Source organism: Hermetia illucens, chromosome 4, assembly GCF_905115235.1.
Source record: "Hermetia illucens chromosome 4, iHerIll2.2.curated.20191125, whole genome shotgun sequence".
Taxonomy (NCBI): domain Eukaryota; kingdom Metazoa; phylum Arthropoda; class Insecta; order Diptera; family Stratiomyidae; genus Hermetia; species Hermetia illucens.
Genome location: NC_051852.1, coordinates 170,504,286 through 170,521,832, shown reverse-complemented (window position 1 = coordinate 170,521,832; position 17,547 = coordinate 170,504,286). Strand labels below are relative to the sequence as shown.

The following is a 17,547-nucleotide window of genomic DNA, read 5'->3' as shown; positions in this document are numbered from 1 at the left end:
GTAACACGAAAATCACCACAAATACGTATATCTCCGTTTCGTTTAACCACGTTGACAGTGGGTGTTGCCCATTCGATCGGTGTTTCGTTGGGGTCAACAGGTGAGATAATTCCAAGCTGCTGTAACCTTTCAAGTTCGAATTCCACGCTTTTTTGAATTCCGAATCGGACTGGCCTGGCTGGAATATGTATTGGTGTTGCTGTTTCCTTTACGTGAATTTTAACTTGGTAGTTATTTATTTTTCCCAGTCCTTCTTCGAATAGCTGCTTGTTCTCTTCCAATATGTCATTTAACTTCTGATGCAGTGGTTTCGTTGTCGGCTGCACGTGGTTGTTGACACGATCTACGTTGTACACTGGTTCGGGCAGTGGCAAATTGAAGGCTTCATTCCACTCTAAGCCAAATAACATTGGATTCGCGTTGTCCAGCACGACTACTTTCAAAGATCGCGTTCGCTTGTTCAGCGTCACTGTGACTGTAGCTTCCCCTTGGCAAGGTAAATCGAAATTACCATAAGCCCGTAGTTTTGGTTTCCCTTTAAGCGTTGGTGATCCGATCTGTTTCCAAAAATCTGTACTTATAATGGAAACTGACGCGCCCGGATCCCAGTCCATCGTACACGTGACACCGTTTATCTTAACGTCAATGTTTCTTTTCTTAGCAATGGCACTCATTACTTTAAAAACTTGCTCACAACTCGAAATAGATGTATCACTATTTTTTACGTTGTAAATACGCTGTTGTTTCTTTTTGTCTCTCGCGATCAATTTAGCTCTGCCTTTTCTTATACAGCACGACCCGTAATGTCCACGTTTGACACACGCTTCACAATTGTGATTCGCCGCCTTGCAGTTGCCTTTTGAATGTCTTTCACGCGCACCACATCTTAAACATTGTTCTTCCGACAAAATTCGGATCCGCTTACCGATTTTCGAACGACGTTTTACTATCTTTTTCACTTCCGCGCATTCACTTTCTACAATGTCTTTTTCCGCCAACTCTCTTGATAGCGCTATTTTGAAAACTTCCGCGAACGACACTTCGTTTTCTATGCCTTCAATATCATCGAATGTTTTTAGCTCTGGCCACCTTTGTTTCAATTCCACTTCAAGTCGGGGATGGTTGATGGCAATACAGCCTCAGGCTAGCCAACCGGCGACATGAACTGCCTCACTTGACAGATGTCAGGCAAAAGCACAAATGTCACCACAGGAGGAGAAAGAAAGAAAGAAAGGGGATGGTTGAGACCCGTTGCAAACCGATCACGTAATTGACGTTCTAGCATGTCGCCGTCGTAGCCACAATCGCGACTTATGTCTTTTAGCCTGTTCGCGTAAGATTCGAATGACTCATCTTTTTTCCTCACACAATTCCAAAAGTTCGTTAGAGCTTTGAAGCGCGTGGTTTTTCGTTCAAAAAACTTCACGAATTTTTCCGCGATTTCCGTGTAAGTCAGGTTTTCAAATTTTTTCTTTGCGTCCGCAAATGCAATTTTTAGTTCACGATAGGTTTCCGGCTTTAGACATGATACGAATAATTGTCTTTTCGAACTTATATCATCCGCGATTCCCCACATGTGGCACTGGGCTTCAAAATAATCTACGAAAACACTAGCCGTTGTAACGCCATCATATTTCTCACATTTAAAGTTTTTTAGGATGTTTTGTTTTTTTACCTCTGTGGAGATGTTTTCTCTACCAACCGTCACGGTAGCGAAATTTTCAAGAATTTTTAGGATGGCGGTTTGTTGCTCCGCCTGCACACGTAAAAATTCGGCAAACTGTGTGGCGTCCATATTTAACTCGCGCTCGGAAAAACGAAAAACACGACCGTCCTCGTCGCCAGTATGTTGTGGAATCATATTTATTTGAAAAAATATTTGACAGCTGAATGCATATTCAACACAGTAAACTTGATTGTTAATTCACACCATGTACCACATTTAATGGTTAGTTCACACTGTTACACTACGTTTGATGGTCCTAAATTTGTAGATGAAGTGGAGGATTTGGAGAAGACATTGGGTAGCACGATAACATTGGAAGGTCCAGTGGAGAAAATTCTTGTGTGCCAGGAAAATAGGAAAGAAGTTTACCACCGGTTATTAGGGCGCGATTATGAGAGCAGCTGCGGTGGGTGGGTCACTTAATCGGTATGTGTGAGGATGATCCAATCCTGAAAGTCTATAAGGGCAATATCTATGGTAGAAAAAGAAGTGTGAATGGGTAGGCCAGGACGGATCTCGGCGCAAAATCAGGATGTCTGGAGTTTCTTACTAAAGCAGGACTAGACCGGATACCGGTTCTTGTGCCGTTGGTGATGATGGTTCAAATGATTGCAGAGTATTAGAAAATTAGTTTTACAAAATAGAAAGTACTTTCCTTACCAGATGCGGTTGTTAGGGATACATATATCTGGGTCATAATATTTTATTTGCATTTGATAAGAATTAGACGATAAGCGGTTAGTATGTGGAATGCTTTCGATGTAGGATGTTTGTATTACTCCAAAATTTATTATTTATAATACATGAAAAATTATTTGCCATGACATGGTGTTACTCTACGAGCTTTGACGATACAATGTGCAATTCTCAAATTACCCAAAGATTAAATATACAGGTAAGTTAGGCTGGCTCGCTTTACAAACCCCTAATCCATCCAACTTCCTTACTTTTGCTTACTTTCTTCAATGTCCTTGTGTTTCTGCCTCTTCCTCCCTATTCAAATCATACCATAAAATGAATGTATTAAACATTCGTGACTATGTGTAACATTTGCATCGATTTCATTGCTTTTTTTTTAGTTCACGATTAATACTTTTTACTAAACTGAACTTGTTGGGGCATACACAGCGAGTGCTACAAGAAAAAAGGAAACTTTTTCGTTTATATTTATAAAAAAACAAAACTAAGAGAAATAAGGATTAATGAAAAATCGCGTATACATGAAACAAAATGGAAAAAAGTAAGAAATTATAAAGAAATGCGAAAATTGAATGACCACAAAAGAACATAATCAAGAAAGGACCAAATGGGACAAACAAATAAGAAAAAAGTATAAGGGAAAACCCAGATGCAGGACGTGGTCGGCGTGTTACCCAGAAGGACCCGGTTTCCATCGCAAAATGCAGATACCGAGAATGATTGTTCGAATTAATGCAGCAGCAAAGAGTTCCAAGTCTTAAGGCCTTTTCAGAAAAGGAGCAAATGGATGATAACTGCAGGATAAAGTTTTTTTTTTGTCGTAGTCCTTTCAAGATTTTTAATCCCCTCCGTTTGAGAATCGCCCAGGGCTTTGCTTCGTGGGTCATCTGAATCGACAGAACGAGGGATAAACTTTCTCCCATTTCACTAAGAAATTTTCGTGGGATAATTCCTAGCTCAGAAAAAGAGATAACGCTGTGGATGCCATAAGTGTAATGATGAATTGGATAAGAACTTAACTTTATGAGGTCGCATAATACCTCCTTTTCCCAGAGATCTCGTTAAACTGTCACAAAATGTCCTGAATGTTTATGAAGCTCATGCAATCCTTGGAATAAAAATTCGGCATCAAGTGTGGTTTCATTTGAATTAGGATTTCGTGGAATCTACAATTTAGGTTTGATTCTTTACTAGGAAGTCTAAACAATGAATTATTCGAGGGTATACTCCAATTGATTGCCCAATATAACTTATGCCTATTTTTATGCAGAAGGCTCTATTTTTCCACCTTAGGACAGAAACGTTCTGTACAATATATTCATGATAAATAACAATACATTGCAAGGAGCGCCATAAACTGGATAGACCGTGGTCGTTCGGCAGGAATTCATAGTCATATGTGTTCAGCGGAAGAGCAGTCCACCTAGGGGTGGTTGTCTGCCCGCTCCAAGCGTGGAGTAGTCCTCGTCGTTACCATAAAGTACTTTGCAGTTGTTAACAACTCCATTAAATGGTATATGTTATGTCATTAAACGAGTGATTCCCTAGTGTATGCCTCGTTGGGCCTTTTCACGTTCGTCCAACCTCTCCAGGGATCGTACTTGTATAATGGTGTAATAATTTCCGTTTTATGTTGTTCTATTTTGGAATTCTTTCTTGTCAGGAGTGCGCTTTTTCGTTATCAGGACAGCATAGTTGAATGGGTTTACCAAAATCGCGTTTAGGGAATCAACGATTAAAAATCAGCAATACCTTTTGGCTATGCTACACGTGTAGGGACTCATGGAGGATATTGTTTCGGAATTTTAATGTGAGCACGACATAGCAATACCGAAAATGTTCAGAATTTAATGCTCTGTTTATCGATGAATTCAATATTCAGGGTAATGTGTCACTTCCGTTATTTTGTGTCATACATTATATAGAAGGTGGCTTTACTTTTTTGTAGCCGTTTTCAAAGAAGTCAGAAGAATATCGCAAGTAAGCTCTGTATATGCACATATTTATTAGTTGAATATAGAAGACCTCGAATATTCAGGTCTAATTATTTTGTGGCCTTTTGTGATGTTTTAATCATTAACAGCCTCGTTGGGGTGTCCACTGCGTGTATCGTCCACGGTGCTCGTTTCGTCTCCTTTAAACTTAGCAAACCACTTCTCAATGGTTCATTTTCCTGGTGCAAAATCCGAATAATAATTATGAAGCCCAGCTTAGGCTTCAACAGTATTTTTTTCGCCAAAAAGCAATGCTCCATTAACACCATTTTCCATTTTCTTCAAACTAACAAAAGTAGCTTCACTCAAAATGCTCTATCCTATAAACTAAATAGTCCGACGAAGCTGTCAAATTTGTACACGTGTCTTTTGAAGGTTAGGGTTAATGTAAAATCATATGGATTTTCAGGGTTCCCAATATCACCGCATGCGGAGCTGAAGTAGCTTAAAAAAAGTTACCCGTCGGCTTTTGAATTTCACAAAGATTAGGAAGAGACAATATGTGCCGTTGAGAGGCAAAAAATTGTAGTTAAGTTTGTTGTCTCTTGCCATAGCAAAGCGACCCGACATTAACACCACGCAAGTAGGTGTCTTTTAGAAAATATTGTCGTAAACACGCTAAACACAAAACAAACACTAACTGACAAATCGAATTGACACTGACAAGTTTGACAAGTTTCACACTAACAGGTTCCACAGACTGCGAGAAAATCCGGTGAGACTGCGAAATTATTATAGTATAACCGCGATTAAATTGAATTAGTAAAATAAAGTGTGTGTGTAAATAAAATTTTTTTTTAATCCAAACGAACCCAGAACGCATATAACATTGGTGTCAGAAGTGGGATTAAAAAAGAAAAAGTGACTGTGAGTGACTCTGAACTGTGTGAAAAAAAAAAAAAAAACAGAGCAGTGTAAATAGTCGGAAATGCCGCGAGATATTTATTCACTTAAGGTGAGTGAGCTAAAGGCTGAGCTCGCGAAACGAGGATTGCCGACGCGAGGTAATAAAGCCAGCCTTTTAGCGGAATAAATAGAAGCCCTCACGAACGAAGGATTCGACCCGGATACCTACGAATTCCCGGAAGCGAAAGAATTATCGGATGACTCGGAAACTGAACAATCCCCCGAGCAGGCACCAACCCAAACCGACAAAATAATGGAAATGCTGTCAGCTATGACATCGACGATGAATCAACGACTCGAGCAACAAACTGTATCGATAAATTCAATAGCATCGATAAATCAACGGCTCGAAGAACAAACTGTGTCGATGAATCAACGATTCGAGGAGCAGGCAACAAAGACGACGGTTATTACCGATCAACTGGCGAAAATCGATTCGAGGTTCTGCGTAGTCCGCGAGGAAATCCGGAAAACGGAAGAAGGCCTAAATGGCAAAATCGAGAAAGTCGACAAACGAACGTTGCAGCTCAAGGAGGAAGTTGATGACAGAATCAAGGAACTAACCCAGCGGTTCGAGGGAATACAGCAGAATGGTAGCGTGACAATTGAACGAGCAGCGGTAAAGAGCCTGAAAGCCCAAATATTCGACGAACAAATTCCATGGGGCGTATACAAAACGCAATTCGAAGCAGCCGCCATTCATAACCGCTGGACCGATGAGGAGCGGGCGACCGCGTTGGTATTGGCATTAAAAGGACCAGCTGCCGCTATCCTCCAAACACTTCCTGCAGAGAAACAGAAGCATTATGGTGCTCTTATCACAGCCTTGGAGACTCGATACGGTGACCTAATCTCCGTCTATCGATCTCAGCTACGAGGACGAGTGCAGAAGCCTGGTGAAACACTTCAGGAACTTGCCCAGGATATCGAGAGGCTGGCACTTCTTGGCTACCCAGAGAGTCCGGAAAGCCGCACCGTGCAAGGTGTCGACGCTTTCATCAATGCTTTACGAGACCCCGAGCTGAAACATGCCGTGACGATGGCCGAACAGAGAAATTCTGTCCAACAGGCGCTCTCGTACAGCCTACGCTACCTAGCCAGCAGAGAGGAGTGCAAAACCGCTGCAAAAGTTCGAGAGGTAGCTGAAGAACGGGTTCACGACTGCGAGTGTCGACGAACCGAAATTTTAAAGGAGTCATCGGCAGCAGGAGCACCAAGATGCTGGAATTGTGGAGAAAAGGGTCACCTAAAACGTGACTGTAAAAAGCCACAACGGGCATACTTCTGCCAACATTGTGCAGCTATGCGCAGACGAACGGCGCGCAATTCTGCCTCTCCCGCCTCTCCCGTCGAGGAAGCGGGAAACGAGTAAAAGCCAATTTCGTGGGGCAGAAGTTGGCTAATAGAATCTGTGGCCCCGACGACAACACCATCATAATCGCCCGTCTTCACAAAAACGATCATGACTTGAGCTTAAGCAGACTGGGAAGGGCCGTACCTGGTGATTACCCGACCGTCTGGCACCATATACGGCTAACGACCCAACACATTAGAAGCGGGACCCTTTCGGGGCGAAAGGACTAAGGGGGGGGGGGGGGGGGGGGGGTAGTGTCGTAAACACGCTAAACACAAAACAAACACTAACTGACAAATCGAATTGACACTGACAAGTTTGACAAGTTCCACACTAACAGGTTCCACAGACTGCGAGAAAATCCGGCGAGAGTGCGAAATTATTATAGTATAACCGCGATTAAATTGAATTAGTAAAATAAAGTGTGTGTGTAAATAAAACGGAAAATAGTGTTTTTTTTTTTAATCCAAACGAACCCAGAACGCATATAACAATATATTGCGTTCAGTCGAGGAATTTGTGGATGTCAAGGACAGTGGCGAGGAGCGACCTTCCACGCGAGGAGCGACCGCCATCGCCGGTTGAAAGCTAGGCCAAAACTCTGGTTTGCGCGAGTCGCGGTCGAATTTCGCACTATGCAAATCTTGAGCGACGTGGCTCACTTCGACAAAGTTGTTGCAGAACTTGACCCAGAGTACCTCGCTCAGTTGCTGAATATAATTGAAAAGTCATCTGTAACCAAAAAGTTCCATGCGTTAAAAAACCGCTTAATCAGGGTTTTTCTCCATCTGAGAAAGCTGAACTGCAAGAGCTTTCATCTCGCCTAGAACTAGGAGACCAGCGGCCTGCACAACTGTTCTTGCACCTGGCGAATTAAAGGTGTATCAAGAGAGTCCGAGACGTTCTTCAAATCGTTATGGCTGCGTAGGTTGCCCGAGGACATTCGCACTATAGAAGTTGGGTATTTCTTGCGCCTGGCGGAAATAGCAAACAGGGTTTATCAGGTACGGAGATGGTAGCCATCGAGCGGAACAAACAATTAGCCCAGCTGGTTTGTATTTCTCCTGCATGCGTTTTCACAGTCGAGGGCGGCGACTGACAGTGTTCAGACACCTAGCCATCTTTACATCTTGGCACTGCCGCCGATATCTCGGCGTACAAATTGTATGCCATGAACGGATCCGAAACCAGTATCATGGGACAACAGTTGTGAATAGTGGAATTTAGTTTTCGCAAAATGGTATATAGGCTGGGGGTCCAGGAGCCGGGAAAATGGCCGGAAAGTGGCGGAATCCTTGAAAAACTTTAAACGCTCCGTTAATATTGAGAATTTCGAGAAAAGGAGCATCACTCGTTGGCGTATCCCGACCAATCATAGCCGCGAATTTTATCCTTCATTATTGAAATTTGAAATCAACGCAGTATGGACTCGGCAGTAGGTGTATCGTCTAAGGGATTCCGGGTAGAAAACAACGTGTCGTCGATCGCCACTGTCGCGGATCAAAACCGTTTTCATAGGATCCTTAGGCAGTTCCTGACGCTATCTTCCCAAGATGCACGACCCGGCGCCATGCAATTCGGCACCAGTTAGATACCACTGGCCCGCCAGTGGCCCAAAAAGCCTGACGGCTCAAGCCCGAAAAACTAGCGGTAGCTAAAGTCGAATTTCAATACCTGTTGAGGATGAGACACTGTCGGCCGTTTAGCAGCTCATGGGCAAGCGGATTATCGCGGTCTCAACGCGTCTCTACCGCTACCGCTACGCTATCGCCGTCAACGTTGCCAAGTGCGTCTTGTGAGTCCCAAAAGTTGAGTTCTTGTGTTACGTCATTAACAAAGATGGAGTCACCCTCCTGGCGTCGTGCGTCCAGGCCTTACGAAATTACCCGCTACCCACCACATTCAAAGACCTGGCAAAGTTCCTGGGTGTTTTCAACTATTACCGACGATTCGTCCGAAGTGCTGCGAATCTGCAAGCCACGCTGCACGATTTATTAACAGGAAGACCTAATGGGAGAGCGGACCAGTCGAGATCTTGCTAAGTTCGGCGTCTTAGCTACATTTCGCAGTTTACAACATAGATTGGGTACGTTCCAGGTAAGGTAAATTCGGATACGGACGCTTTAACACGGGTGGACGAAGTGCCACTGGCGGCGGAGTTCAGTTCGAAGGACCTAGCGGACGAACAAGCCCATGAACCCAAGCACCTGGTCACCAACCTGTGGCCTGTCTCTTGGGACCCCTAGGGCAGTAGTTGCCAAGACACTGGGCAAACTAACAACTGGGTCTACCACGGTATTGTTCAGGTGACGCAAAGCTTAAAGGACGATATTGGTACATCGCCTCACTCAGTCGTACAGTCGAGCTTATCAAATCATCAACGGGTTGTCGTCTACTGTCTATACGATTGAAGGGAATGGTAGGCCAGTCAATATTTCAACAAACAGGGTTTGGGCCGCTGACGGTCCGCCCCTGCCAGCACCAGAGCCTCAGCCTCAGAGCACCAGAGATTTAATATTAGTAGCGCCGTCTGTGTAAGAACTTTTCAGCCCAAATGGTATCGAAATAGTTGTTCGGATGCAACTCATATACGGATTGACCTGTATGAAAATAATGGCTATGCTTCAGGTTAAGATTGTGCAGGAAGACGAGTCCTTATATGACCTAATTATATTTGTCCAGAGAGAAGGAACTGTTTCTGGTAGGCTAAGAGCGCAGTGCATCATATCGCCTGTAGGTTTAGTTAACTGTCGAAAATGTTAGCTTAGCTGTTCGCCAGAGTTTAGAGGTAAGCGAAGCGTACGAAACTTTTCGAGTTCCGTGCGTGCGACAAACAGATAAATAAATAGGCAGGTTTGGTTTTTATCGAAAAACACGAAAGAAATATAAGTGTCCTCTGGAACCGTTCTCTTCAGAATCAAGTGATCCATATTCAGAAGATTTTGTAAAATAAAGGAAGGGAAGTACTAGATGATTACCGGTGGATACGTTGGTATTGGATCAGGGGAGACTTACCGCATACTTCGGCTTTTCAAGTCTTGTTAGCACTAATGAAGGGAACAAGTGGTTCCCGAAATATCGGTATTTGCAAGACCAATAAATTAACAATAGTGAATAGGAAAAACGCGGCCACTTCGTGGGGCCGGTGAAATTCCCAGGAAGGTCTTCATCTGACCACTTTGCGTAGCTGACCTTCATCAGACGCCGTAGCTCACGGTTAGGATACATTTCATAGTGGCTTAGATAGCCTAAACTAATTTTAAAATCCTCGGTAGTGAGGTACAATATGTTTGCAGGTATGCTTCTGTTCATTGGTTTCTTGAACGGAAGCGAGGCGCTGCCGTCATCTACGTTCATTTTGAGGACACGCACGTCTTCTTCATAAGTGAAGTGACTCCTTTAGTTGATCCAATTATCGCATGGTGGTGATGTGACCCTCAAGTTAAGAGTTCAATGCATTGCTATTACTGGCCTTGACAGTATACAGTGTGTGTTCAGTGTTTGTTTTGATGGATGCCCTGTCCACAACATGGTCCACTTTCTATTATAGCGCTGTGCTGAGACGTATCAAACTATACGGCATTAAAGTCTTTATTAACACTAATCCAGTCCTCAGGCGATTCTTGAATCGAAATACAACCTGTAGGGTTTCGCAGATGTTAGCACTACCTGACATTCTTTCTCCTGGTGTTCACCTGACTAGGAACGATTATGGAAGGCGGCCGTCAAGTCGGCCTAGCATTATTTGATTTGCTTGGTCGGCTGAAGATCTCTTTGATTTGGGCATCGAGCATTGAGTTTGCGTAAATTCCAGGCCTATAATACCGGTACGGGTTGACTAAAATTCCCTTCGAGTGACATTTCTAGCAGTGGCAGAACCCAGTCACTGTGACCTTGACAAACTCATTGGGTTTTTTTGGCAGCGTGTGTACAACGAATACTTAGCAACAGTCCACGCTCGTAGTAAGCCTAGAGTCTTGATTAGGTAGGATAGCGGGGTGGGGAGGAAAGGACGTGGGCAGCAACAAACTCATTAACGAGGTCACTTTGTGGACAGCGGCAATACAATGATTTTGTTGGTCGGTGCATAATAGGCACCTGCTCTGAAGAGATCGGAACGCGGTGGCATATAATCGAGGTCTCCCATGGTTTAGGGAACACGAAACCACTGGCCTAATTTCAAGGACAATGGAAGCTGTCATTGCGATAATTCGATGTTTATTTGTTCGTTCTTTCATTTTCATTATTTCTAGTTTCTTTGGAGTATCTCTGCGGTTATATTCAACGTTGAAAAAGGGGGGAAGGAGTACAGTTGGAATTTAGTTTGAAAATTGTTGATTGCCACTTCCTCTTTCAATTGAAAATGTTTTGCGTGTATTTCAATCTGCTTCAAAGTTGGATAAGAGAGGCCAAATGTCACTTAACTTGCAGAGAACACTGATTAGAGTGGCATGACTACGAAACTTTCCCACATAAGCTGGCAGGAACTTTATTTCATTCTCTTATGTTCACACCACCTGGTTGCTCTGAATTCAACTCAGAAATCTGTCCAAGACCAGCTATAATATCCATCGTATTCCATGAAGCTCAGCATCATTTCCTTTCGTAACCGCAGAACCATGTATCCATCCAAATAATGTACTATATGTGGGGATATATGCCTGTACGAGTATATGCATATGAATGCGGTACGTACGGAAGGACCCTACAGGCTTGGTATACCACCCAAAACGATAATCCAGCAGAGTGAAAATTTACTGATTCCCTAATGTTAGCATGAACACTGAAAGTGGTATACGGGGTTTATGGGATAAAATTTTACGACGTGATATTGCTGAAATTTATATCGATGAAGATATGTAAACATTTTTTATATTGGAAAACTTTCAGCTACAAAACATGGACACATAAAATTTTTCCATGAAAAGTGAAAATTTTACAAGGTACCCAGAATTTCGTTTGATTATATTGGCTTAGGGTGGAATTTCAATTGTGGGGGGAAAATGAAGAATTTGACTGAAAGTGAAATTATTTTATGGTGAGTTGCCTTTTTCAACTTTTACACATAAAGATTTTTGATAAGATACAATATGCAGACACATACGTAAGCAGGTGCAATGACTCCTTTCTCGTTTAAATTCGCTCTTAAATTAGCGGATCCCATAACCGTCAGGTCCGTCAGGAAAGTGAAAAACCAACCCATAGAACTTGACTTTCCAGCCGGTAAGATGTCGCCGAAATCATGACTGGCAAGTCAAGGGACGGGTTCGCCTTGGAGAAACCTGTGGAAGACTTCTCTTCGAACTCTATCAGGAAAAGCGGAGGAAAGGCAAGCTTGTGGTATGATCGCAACTAGTCTAATATCAGTATGGGAAAATGAATTCATGCGGAACCTAGAAGGAAGTTGCTGCACTACCAGGCAATATCCAGAGAAATTGGACGCAAGGAAGCGGGACTCTCGGTGGAAAGGGGCAAGCTGGTATCTCTGGTGAGACTCACGGTGGAAGTAAGACACTTCTCAATTAGCGGCGGTTTCCCATCACATTTAATACAAATTAACTTGCATCAGCCTTTCATTTTCTACTGGCAGCAAGGCTGGTAGGACCGCTCTTGTATTTTTCTGGTGAAGGAGTGTCCTGATCAGTGCCGTGTTGTCATTCTTTTAGAAGCAAGCATTCTATGGTTATGGTTCATTATGGACGGGCCTTGTGGAACGTGTGCTTTTATTAGGAGATGAGTTGAAAGCAGATCGCTGGACAGCAAAAACGGCAAAAACACTGACCGCACATATTCAAGAGGGGCGACAGTAGGAGGTAGTCCACGACCAGGAAAAGGACCCACTCAGAACAAGTTCGTCAATTTTGAGATCTCCGTCAATGCTAAACATCATAAATCGGAGGAAAGGTCAATGAACGCCAAATGTCAAGGACTATTTAAAAGTAGTAATCCGGTTAGGACTCCTGGAGAGTGTAGCTCTGGTCCAGAGGAATCATCCTTCACACAGCTTGGTGCAAAAGTAGTTGAGCTGTCCGAGTTCATCAAAGGTAAGCACAACGTGCACCAAGCCATAAAAAATATGGTGAGAGCTATGAGAGTGCTCTACAACAAATCGCAGGGAGAGGAACGAAATTCCAAGGACAAGTCGAAATCTGTTGCCCCAATGGTGTCACAGGCGACCCAAGTGACACCTAATCGTATTGCAATAAGCCTGGCACCAAACAAGAGAGTGCGGGAAAATATGTGGATCCTCTGGGAAATCAGCAGGTATCTAAGAGGAAAAATGGAACTAAAAGCACTGAAAAAAACCAGGTCCCCCAAGTGCGAGTTCCGGCAATTGAATCGGCAAATCCAAGGAAAATGAAAACGGTGGATGGACAAAGGTAGTTAATAAACAAGTCGGGAAACCGGAAGCTAGACGCTTCAGGTATGAAAGGTTTTGTGTATTTCTTTTATAAAGAGATTTGGGTGTGCATTTGTCCTATTAGCATATAGCACGTAAAATATGTATATCAAGTGATATTGACATTCATAGTCCTGAATTTGCAGAGGAGCGACAGATTTCACCTAGTATAACTTTGTTAGTAATAGTAAGATTTTCACCAAATTTCGCAGGATCATGCTCTATACTGTAGCCTACATTTTTGTGATTCTAGGGTGAACTTAAGGGGGGTTTTCCTGTCAATTACTAAAAATTATAGTAATATACTATTATTAACTTTATTTGAACAGGTATCGATATAGAGGGTACTTCGAAGCCTAGGGATCATATAGTGGCAGCCTCCTGATTTTTTCCAGATTTTTCGGTTTGGTAGTTCCTGAGAATGGGTTCGTTAAAAAAATTACCACTTTTAACCCCCCGCACTCCCCACGTTTTCAACAAAAGTCAAAACTAAGTCCAGCTTCGAAAAGTACTAACCGAGACCTTTAATTTGATACCCCACATGGCGTTCACAGTTCCCATCTTTCTACCAAATTTGGTGTCAATCGCTATAACCGTCTCCGAGAAAAATGCGTGTGACGGAGAGACAGACAGACAGACAGACAGACAGACGGGCAGACAGACAGAAAGTAAACCGATTTTAATAAGGTTTTGTGTTTACACAAAACCTTAAAAAGATAAAGCCTTAAAAAGCGAAGATAAAGCCAAAAGTGCGAGTGCTCCGAAGCAATTTTGATCTCCAGAAAGGGAAATTTGTCCTATGCGGAGATACTGAAAAAAGTCAACGCTGACCCTGATATAAAAGATCTCTGCGAAAATGTTAGCAAGATTCGAAGGACCCAGAAGGGTGATCTCATGTTTGAGCTGAAAAAATTCAGCTTGGGGAAAAACTAATGACTTCCGAACTCAAGTTAAGAAATCACTTGAGGAAAATGTCACAGTACGGATCCAAAAGCATGAGGTCTATATACATTGCAAGGACCTCGATGAAATGGCATCCAAAGGAGACAGGTTGCAGAAACTTGCCAAGGAGTCCATTGTGAGTTTGCAGAAAGCCTATGGCAATACTCAAGCGGCCACATTATGATTACTGGTGGACATTATTGGCGGCCGGGAAGGTTCCAATCGGATGGATTGTTTGCCATCTGAGAGAGCAGATTTCTCTAAAGAGGTGCTTTAAGTGTCTCGCGTTTGGTCATTTCGTGAAGGAATGAATCGGCGGCATTGATCGGTCTGATCAACGCAGAAGGTGCAATATGGAGAGGCCATATTGCCAAAGAGTGCAATAGGGACCCCAAATGCTTATTGTGTGAATGAAGAAAGGGACGAGATTACCGGCATATTACCGGAAGTGTTAATGCTCGGAAAATAGGAAGGCGCTGACATCAATGGGAAAATTAGGTTTATTTAAATAAACCTCAATTATTGCAGGGTCGCTCAGGCTTTACTTGAGTAGACGACATACGAATCCAAGGTAGAAAATGCCATCATTAGCGAACTCTACAGAAACCGTCACGCTGACGCAAAGGTTACAGATTTGACTGGTGGAGGGGCGATATGGGCATGTGGTCGACAAGCCATGCAATATTCTGGGAGTCAGACAGCCAGTGGCTTTGGATGGGCGAAATTAAACAGGATATGTGTGTTGTTACGTTCCGCCAAGTCTGACACTGTCGGAATTCAAGGAAATACTTGACAGTCTTGTTCTCGGCGCAAGGGGTCGTAGTCCAAGGGTGATTGCTGGTGGCTTTAATGCTTGGGTCCGTGAATGGCGTAGCAGAGAGATATATGCAAGGGGAAAGAGCGCTCCATGGGGCCCAATGCATCGTCAAAGCGTGTGACACGTCTATGGCGAAGAGGTACTCATTCTACAGTAGAAAAATAAACCACTGGTGGCCAGCCTTCGATCAGCCTGTCACCGAGCCAGAAGAGCGGCTCAGAGGGCGGTAGGCAGAATCGACCAAGTGCAAAAAGAGCACATCTATAAGGAAGTCCGCAATATCCCTCAAGCTCGCCATCCAACGGAGCAAGAGGGAATGCTTTAAGGAGCTCTGTTCGGATGCGGACGTAAACCGGTCGTGGGGGAGCGCCCATAGAATCGTGATGGGGCGATTCAGAGGCCGTTCATCTCCGCAGATTACGTGTTCTTCTCTCTTGTTAAAAATTATTCAGAGTTTATTCTCCCAGAAAGAGGAGGGCACTGACAGCTTACAGCGACTTCTAAATATGGTGGCAATACCGCCAGTCGCCAGATCTGCGCTAGAATATCAGATTACAAAGCTCCGGGTCTGGATGGCGTGCTGAATAGGGTCCTTAAGCTTGCCGTGAAATACAGACTGGACATATTCGCTGAGTTGTTCGAAGTGTGCATGTCCGAGGAGTTATTTCCAGCATCATGGAAGCGGCAGAAATTAGTACTACTGCTTAAGGCTTCCAGGCGAGCCAACCTCCTGCAGACCTATTTGTCTTTTTTGCACTGTGGGGAAAATGTTAGAGCAAGTAATATACAATAGATTACTCCCGGTTGTTGAGAGCCAGGGAGGCCCTTCAGATCGACATTATGGGTTCCGTAAAGCCAGATCAACCATTGATGCCATCAAATTGGTTACTGGCTTGGCCAAAGATGCAATCTACGGAAAGGGAAGGGGCTAATTGGAACCAAATACAGGAATTTCTGCCGAAGATTGGTATTCCTGCTTATCTTGCACCTATTGTCAACAGCTATTTCCAAGAACAGAGGCTTTGGTATAACACTGATGCCGGACCCCAGGAGTATGTTGTCTCTGCGGGTGTCCCACAGGGCACCGTACTATGTCCACGGCTGTGAAGAATTATGTACAACGGTGTACTTAATCTTCCCCTTGCGGAGGAAGCCGCGGTGGTGGGTTACGCTGGGGATATAGCGCTGGTTGTAGTCTCAAAGGATCTCGAAGATGCTGAGTTATTCTCACGCGATGCGATCCGTGCTGTTAAGGGTTGGCTAGAGAGTCCTGGTCTAATACTTACAGAGGAAAAAACAGAAGTGGTCTTGATCACCAAGCGCCGCATTCAAATTAGAAATCATATCATCACTTTTAAGCTTGCCATCAAATACTTGTGAGTGATGATAGACGGGAAGCTCAGCTATAGGCAATACGTGCGGTATGCTGGCGCCAAAGCATCCACTACCAGTGTGGGTCAGGCAAGGATCACGCCGAACGTGGGAGGGCCACGGCATGCTTCCAGGTTGCTTATAGCTAGGATAGTGAGTTCGATCCTGCTCTATACAGCTCTACTTTGGCGAAAGGCACTGTAGGTCACATTGAACGCTAAGAAACTGGGTTCAGTTTACAGAAGAACAGCCCTAAGAATGTGCTCGGCATTCAGGACTGTCTCAAATCATGCAGCATTTGTTATGTCGGGAATGATGTCCATTAACATCTTGATGAGATGACAATATACAATGCAAAGTCTACCTCTTCTTAGCGCAGATGAAGAAAGCCGAAAGGGAGACAAGCTCATCCTTGCCATCAAGGAGTGGTTGGAGAGACAGCACGGTAAGATTAATTATAATCTCACCTCACTCATTAATTATAATCTTACCCAGTTTCTCACGGAGCATGGAGGATATCGCCAAAACTTGTTCAGGTTTAAACTAGATACCTCACCCGATTGTCCGAACTGTAATGGAGTCCCAGAGAACCCAGGGCATGTATTCTTCCATTGTCCAAGATTTCTGGAAGAAAGGAAGAGAGGAGATTCTAGGAGAGGTGTTCATACCAGAAAATCTAGTGCGAAGTATGCTAGCACTTCAGGGAGACAGAGATACGATCAACTCCATGGTCGCATCTATCCAGAGCAAACTGCGAAAGCCAGAGGAGACTAGAAAAGCTCGGTTACGTACGCCGCGTAGAGACGAAAGGTGACCAAGCTAAAGAGAGCTGACTCCGCCCCGTGATGTATACCTTATGGTGGTTCCCCGGGACTTGGGAGAAGCCGGGGATAGTTTTAGTGGGTAAGAATCCCACATGCTGGCGTGTCCAGGCCGGTGTCTATTGAAGATTTCCATCTCGTCAAAAAAAAAAACAAGTCTGGAAACTGGAAGCTGGGCGCTTCAGGTATGAAAGGTTTTGTTTGCTTCTTGTGTAAGTATATTTGAGTGTAGAATTTGCACGTAGCCCGTTAAGAATATGCATTTAGCATGTCAGATTTAGTACTTGGGGTAGTAAATTTACACGGTAAAGACAATTTTGAGCCACTGTACCTTTGTTACTAATAGTATCATTTTGATCAAACTTGACATAATATGCTTCATATTATATTTTATACTACTACCAACTTTCATAACTCTAAGGTAAACTTAAGGGGGGTTTTACTCAATTTTCCTTAAAATATGGTAATATACTATTATTAACTTAATTTGAACGGATATCGATATGGAGAGTATTTT

General features: G+C 43.5%; 1 protein-coding gene across 5 annotated transcripts in view; it reads right to left on the bottom strand.

Moving 5' to 3' along the window:
• Positions 1 to 17,547, bottom strand: part of LOC119654388 (alpha-catulin) — a 380,996-nt gene that overhangs the window by 13,850 nt on the left and 349,599 nt on the right. The window contains exon 6 of one of the 5 annotated variants that reach the window (XM_038059758.1): positions 2,803 to 2,860. The exons of the other annotated variants lie outside the window; for them this stretch is intronic. Coding sequence (XP_037915686.1) covers positions 2,813 to 2,860 — 48 coding nt within the window. The 3' untranslated portion in view covers positions 2,803 to 2,812. Of the gene's footprint in view, positions 1 to 2,802; positions 2,861 to 17,547 lie in introns of those variants that run through there. 5 annotated transcript variants of the gene reach the window in all.